The sequence below is a fragment of the Trachymyrmex septentrionalis genome, unplaced genomic scaffold, assembly GCF_001594115.1.
Source record: "Trachymyrmex septentrionalis isolate Tsep2-gDNA-1 unplaced genomic scaffold, Tsep1.0 scaffold115, whole genome shotgun sequence".
Taxonomy (NCBI): domain Eukaryota; kingdom Metazoa; phylum Arthropoda; class Insecta; order Hymenoptera; family Formicidae; genus Trachymyrmex; species Trachymyrmex septentrionalis.
Window position 1 is genome coordinate 452,784 of NW_017304279.1, and position 7,455 is coordinate 460,238.

Here is a 7,455-nt window from a genome sequence, read left to right on the forward strand (position 1 = left end):
TTTAATTTAAATATAATTTTTTTATTTTAAATGAATGTTCATTTACTGTAAGAATTTCGTTAGTACTATTTAGACAAATATTTTTAATAAAATTCAATAAATATTTCTTTCATTGTATCATATGCAAATCTGCAAATTGTTCAGATTTAAAAGTTAATGGATAAACTGCGCGTTTTCTAGTAATGAGTTTTCTAGTATAGAATTATTTGCTGTGTGTGTGTTTTGCAAATAATGCGAGGAGCAATTTCTTACCCCAACAACTCGCACATTCCGCAAACATGTTGCGTAAGAACCACATACAAAGTGGAAACGGTAACAAGAATTAATGATATTATAAAAATCACGATACATATATGGGACCGAATGAGGTTAAAGTATTGTCCTTGATCGATAAAGAATTCAGCTTTAAAAGGTAGTATTCGTGGTCGGGATTCATTTATGGGTGATATAATATCGAGGATATCCGGTAGAAATAGCCATGCGTTGTACCCTGTTGCGGCTACATACTGCATAACTGAAAAATTCGATAATAATATCTTTCTTTTAATATATAATAAACGACCAATAACGAGCCATTCAAATCTTTGATTAAAATATATTTAAAATAAGGACTATATAATAAAAACTCTCTGAGTAGTGTATAAGACATAAATTGCGTTATAAACTGATGAAAGCTCTGTAGAGGCGACACGTTTTTATTATACAGTTCTTATTTTAAATATATTTTAATCTAAGATTTGAATATGTTCGTTACTGGTCGTTTATTATACATATATTGTTTTGCTGTGCTGTCGAGCGATATATTTTATTTATTATTACTAATTTTTTTAATATAGTCTTTAATAATATTTATTTAAAAACTTATAAATTCTGAATGGCAGCAAGTTCATTATAATATTTCGCTTCTCTAAAATTATATATTTTCTCTGAAATTATATCTTCAAGGAAACTTATTTAATGTCTAAAACAAAATTCTGTACCTTTAAGTATTATTTCTATTATTTAATTCTGTTACAAGCTTTCAAAAAATTCTGTTTAATAATAATATATGATAAATATTTATACGTATGATAAATATTTACATAATCTGCCCCAACTTCCGACCGATCTTAATGTTGAGCTTAAAGATGTAAACAACGGAAAAATAATAGAATTTTAGGGTAAAAAACTAAAAAATTAATGGTTTTTTTCTTCGGCTTTGACAGTTTTTTACTCGGATATTTTTTTTAGATCATTTAGATCTATCACATTGCTTGAAATCCCTCAAAATTTTTGCATTTAAAGTGATATGATTAGAAAAATAAATTTGGATGTTGAAAAAAAAGAAAGCACAGATGCTGAATGTAAAGAGTGCAAGCAACGCAAACAGACCTATTAATCTATTATCAACTCATCAAGAATTGCAGAAGAATTCATAATACATATTTCTGCTTCAATATAAAATTATGAAGACAAAAGTATTAAAAAGTATCGAAATAACAAGAAAAATGAATTTTATTTCTTCTTCTACATATTTAATATGAATTCTATGTTTTTTCATGAATTTTATGTGATTTGGTCAAAAATACCGGTTTTTTACAGCTCTAGTTGAGCTTGATCTTCAAAGAGATCAAAGTTATTGATCTTTTACAACGCTCATTGTTCCTTAAGAAGTTATTTACAAAACAGTTTTTATGTATGTATATATTTATGAATTGTACTCAATTTTTGAATACAAATGCATATACGAGTATTTCAGTATATTTTTTTAATAATTTATTTCCAGTATAGCTTTTCAGATCTTCCGACATTACAAAATAAATATACATGTAAAAGAAAGTCACCAATACCGACATACCATTTTGTTTTTAGACAATATTTCCTAAACAAAAAATAAAAATAAAACTTTAAAAACATAAATACAAATTAAAAAGTGCCTTCTATCAGATAGTATAAACAGTTTTCATAATACTGTTCGTAATTTTGCAATAATTAATTTTTTCGTAAGATAAGCAAAAATAAGCGTCTGATAAAATGGGCTCCAAAACTGACACAGTTGGCAATAATGCTACGTATTCCATTTTTTGTTCATAGGAATATCTGTATAAAGTACCTAGTGAATGTGTACAAGATTTTTCAGAACCTTTTCACATCATTCTAAAACATTTTTATTGAATTATATGCATGTTTACTTTACTGTTCGGCAAGATGCTAATAAAGCTACTTGACACTATAAAGCAACATTATAAAGATTAAGTTAGCTTATGGTCTACCATATTTTAGGTATGGAAATTTACATTGCATCCCAATTTTTAATTTAAAAACGTATTATGAAAAAACTATGAAAAAAAAAATATATAAATAAAACTGATTTAGGAAACTACAAGCATTTGAAACAACATAATATTATCAATAATATAGTCACTATTATTTAAACTATGCAATTTGCAAAAGAAAATCGTAAGAATTTTATTTTCGCATTTTTAGCTGATTTGGTATAGAAACAAACCACAAATACTCGTATATAAATTATAAGAAGGGATACACTGGATCGTAAAATTACCAGATACCGGATATCGGATATCCGGACAGAATGTAATATCAGATATCCGATTGTATATCCAAGAAGACAATTTCTTCAAGTTGAATATTCGACCTTTTCCGGATATCTGACCAGATTCCGAGAAAGTGTCTTCTAAAAAAAAAGCCTATAGAAAAAAGATTGTAATTTTGCAACAATGTATAAGACATAGCATCATGAATATGCATACTTGTTTCTAGAACATTTGTATAAGAAAAAAATCAACAATTTAATGATATCAAATTTCAACCGAATAATATTATATATAAATAGTATATAGAAAATTTTCGGTCGGATAGTAAAAAATTCCAGATAATACCGGATATTCTCCGGATATCCGGTATATTCCTAATTATGAGTTTGTACTTCCTTAATTAGCTAAACAAATTATGATTTTATTAAGATTATTAAAGTGCAATAATTAGTTTATGAGAAATAAGGGAGTGTCACTTTAGAAGATCTATGTCAGTATTGGCAAAAATGGTTCTTTTGCTTCTACGTTGAATAACTCGATGAAAAAAAATTGTAGCTTCGTAAAAAAGCAAATTAAAGGTAAAAATTCGCTCTTTCGAATGATGTAAATCGCATTTGTATACAATTTTTATTCCACTCCGTGGAGCTTCGCAAATTTCATAAAAAATTTTGAGGTCTGATATATCTTCATTTATGTTTGTGTAACTTTATGAAATCTTCATGGTTTTTTTAAGTAGTAATCCGAAAAGTAGAGCTTTCTACCTGTAAAATGCTTTTTTAAACATCCCGATACGACAAAGTTATTGTATCTTGAAATTTGCCTATTGTTGTAGAGTGAACAGGTGTTGCGTTAATTTTGTTGCCCAGTGTAGCTTACAAACCAATGAATTGTATGAATACTTTCATTAACAGGCAAAGATAAAATTAAAAAAGGAGATCATTCAAATGTCGTTTATAAAATTAACTGTCACGATTGCAATTACTCTTATGTAGGACAGACAAAAAGGAAACTAAAGACGCGTTTAAAAGAACACATAAATGATTTCAAAAAACCTACTAATTTTTTGTCTACTCGTATTATCTCTCGTCACAAACTTGATCATGATCATACGATTGATTGGAATAATACTAGCATTCTTGACTCCGAACAATCTTATTATAAAAGATCTCCGAGATGATACATATTAAACGACAAGAAAAGGGTTTAAACAAACAGAGTGACATAGAACGCTTTCTTCTTTAGAAATCTACCTACCAATCATTGAAAAAAGCCCCTCTACTCACATATAGAATTACCCTCTCCACTTTCATTTCGTCTCTTTTCCTTTCATATATAAAGACTGTCGCTAGCTTGTGGTTTTCCACAATTTTGTCAGCAATAATTCTTACCAGTGGTTTCAATTCTGTCTTTTAAGTTGTATTACTCATTCCGAGTTACATTTATGAGGATTTGTATCAAAAAATACATGGTAAGTAATTGTTAATATAAATTTAGACTGATTTTTATGAATAATTATTGTATTGTAAAAGTTAAATTATTAAAAGCGTATTCTTTTCTTTTAATTTTAAATAAAATTCCATATATATCATATTTTCACACGAAGTCGCTCTTTGCTTCCTTTAAAAAGGAATCATAAACATAACAGATAATTCGTTAGAAGCGTTTAAATATTGGTTAATTTTATTTTCTAGACATCAACTTACTCTGTTAACTCGTACCATAAGTGATTGGAAAATTATTTTACCATTTTTTTGACTAGTGATCATTGTTTTAATTTTATGTATTTTTTTCATCTTGATATTATTGTACCATCTTTTGGACTAGCGATTACTGCTTAATTAATTTTTTGTATTTCTTTATTTGTCATCTTGATGTACTAATTATGGTCAAATCTTGACCGAAACGTCTACGTTTTTATATGATAATTTTAAATATATGACTTTTGTTTAAACATCTATCATTTTATGCTCTCTATTATTTATAGGGAATTATTTTTTAAGCAGAGTTTGGCTTTAAGCAAAAATTTAATAAAACACATACGTATGTACTATACTAGTCTTATTTAGGACTAAATCGGCCTTTTTAAGAGCCGATATACATTCCTAACAGCACAAAAATGTCAGGATAATCGTGAATATATCCTGAATATCCTAGGACATATATAGGATATGTTTAGAACGTTATATTAAGATAAAAATTTTGGAATGTCCTTAGCCCTAATAAATAAGCGTCCAAAAATGTTCTAAACATCTCCATAACATGTCTTAAACACTTCCTGAGGACGTGGATTATTAAATAAGCGCCTTACTATGTTCTACATACGTTCATAGGACATAAAAATAAGAAGTCCTGAAGATATCCGTCTGTAATCCATGGAATCTACTTTTAGATTTTTCTAATATTCTAGCTCTGCCGTTATATAATGTCGCTCCTTGCATTTAGAATTTAGTCACGATCTCTGTAATATAACCAAATATATATAAGCTTAGACATATCATAATTATTCGTATGTACTTAATGCAAAATTGTATCTTTTTGTATCAACGAAGTTAATGAATATAATAATATTTTGTAAAATATTTCATTCTTGCAAATTTAGTATACTTATCCGAGAGATATCCTGCGATTATCCTTAGAATGTCTTTGGAACATCTCTTAGGGGCTTGTGCTGTATTCGAATAAAATTATCTCAAGGATTACGGATAGACTTTTTTAGGACTTCGAATTTGGATGTCTTGTGGATGTATGTAGGACATAATAAAGCGTTTATTTCATAGTCCACAGAACATCCTCAAGATGTATTTGGACCACAACAGGACGTTTTATGAACGTCCCGTTTAGACTTGGCAGGACGTTCACAGGACATCCTTGTGCTGTTAAGGATATACAGGGTGTTTCTGAAGTAACGCTCACTAATCATATAGTGCTATTTAATAAAAAACTGAATCAAAAAGTCCTACCATTTTCGCAATATTTTTTTAAAGATATCTTTAAGAGTTCTTTAAGGAATATGTTCAAAATGTTTCATAAAGAACACTGAAAAATATCTTAAAATTGTCTTATACATTGACTTTATCCGTTTATTCGGCAACCTTTAGAAATTAATATCTCGTTAACTATTGTAAAAATTGCAAAATAGTAGAGAACTTTTCGATTCAGTTTTTTATTAGAAATAATAATATGTGATTAGTGAGCGTTATTTCAGAAATACCCCGTATATTTATAATGTTACAAGATTTGAAAAGCTGTACTGGAAATAAATGGTTTAAAAAAATAGTATATGCACTTTGTATTAAAAAATTGCGTACAATTTATAAAAATTGTTTTGTTAATAACTTTTTAATAAATAATGAGCGCAGCAAAAGATCAATGATTTTAATCTCTTTGAAAGTCGAGATCAACATCGAGGTCGGTCATTTGTGGCGGGCTGTGTAAAGATAAAATTTTATCCAATATATTACCTATGTATACTCGTATTACCCATATAAGGAAAAAGCTAGGAGTAATTTAGGATAAAAGGAAATGTGAGCAATGAGAGATTCAATCATTCTTAAAAAATTTCACATCTATTTAATTTGATGACAGCGATTATAACAAACGCATTTTAAGAATAAAATTATGTTTATATATGCATAATTAAAAGAGAAATGTCACGCATATTACTCGTCGAAAGTAATGCATGAACAATGAATAATACGCCCGATGTTGATGACAATGAAAAGAGCATGATTGATTTTAACCATAGAAATATAGTGTCGATTTTATGGATCTTACAGATAAAAAGGCACATTTTTTTCTTTGGATAAAGCGAAGTTTAATATTTTTCTTACGTAAATAATAAAGCGTTAATAATTTTGACGTTTCGGCATGTTTCTGCATGATCTTGGTCTCATAATTTGTCTTTCGTAATCTCCAATCGTTCCACATATGCTCAAATAAATTCCTAAGCTAAAAATAAATTAAATAATAGCTTATAAATAGTTAAAATAAATTATGACTTGTAAAATAATAGCAAGACACTTGAAAAGATAATGATTAAACAATTATATTTATTTATTAGATATTAGATAAATTATAATATGGCTCAAATAATAAAAATAAAAGAAATTGTGTTAAGAAAGGCTATAAGCGAAAGTAATAGTTACTTTGGCTCCTAGCCTTTCTTAACATAATTTCTTTTATTAAATAAATTATTAATCAGTATGTTTGTGTAATAATCAGACTTAAAAGAAATTATAAATAATATATCATTTTCATTTTATTACAAATATTTCGTTATGTACATAAAATGTTTATTATATAACTATTTACAGCTATGATAAAAATAATAACATTAATTAGAATTAGACTATTGCAATTCTGACATTCTACATGTAGATTCACACATGAAAAACTTGTAAAAACGACTTTTTATGTAAATTTTTTATAAATTAAATGTTTATAATAAACATTTAACACATTCCAAATTTGCATAAAATTTATTAAGTTTATAAAAAAGTAATGACTGATTAAGCTTACTTTGTCTACATGTCCAACACGTGCATACATTTGGCTCAGGCTACCCATTACAGGTATAAATGCTGGTATCATATCGATTATGAAGTTCGCGGTGATGTTAGATATAAATAAACTCAATAGCTGAAACATGTTATTAACTCTTGATAAGAACAAAAGGTAATTCAGAAAAAATTACATCTTTAATTGACATCTTAAAGTTGAATTATGAATTATCTAAGAAAGGTTTTCAAACAATTGTGTATGGTTTTTATATAGAAAGATACATATAAAAAAATATCTGCATAACAATCTTGAGAAACAAAATTTCAAAATGTATTTAAAATAGCTTATTTATAGGATAGCTTTTGAATGAATAACTTTGATTGTATACTGTAATAAAGTTTATATATATATATATATATAT

The 7,455-nt window shown here is 27.3% G+C and overlaps 1 protein-coding gene across 1 annotated transcript in view; it reads right to left on the reverse strand.

Moving 5' to 3' along the window:
- LOC108753825 overlaps window positions 1-512 on the reverse strand; it is a 4,182-nt gene extending 3,670 nt beyond the window's left edge. The window contains exon 1 of the mRNA XM_018495750.1: window positions 253-512. Within this exon, the coding sequence (XP_018351252.1) occupies window positions 253-512 (260 nt within the window). The remainder of the gene's footprint in view (window positions 1-252) is intronic.
- Between the last annotated feature and the right edge of the window lie 6,943 nt (window positions 513-7,455).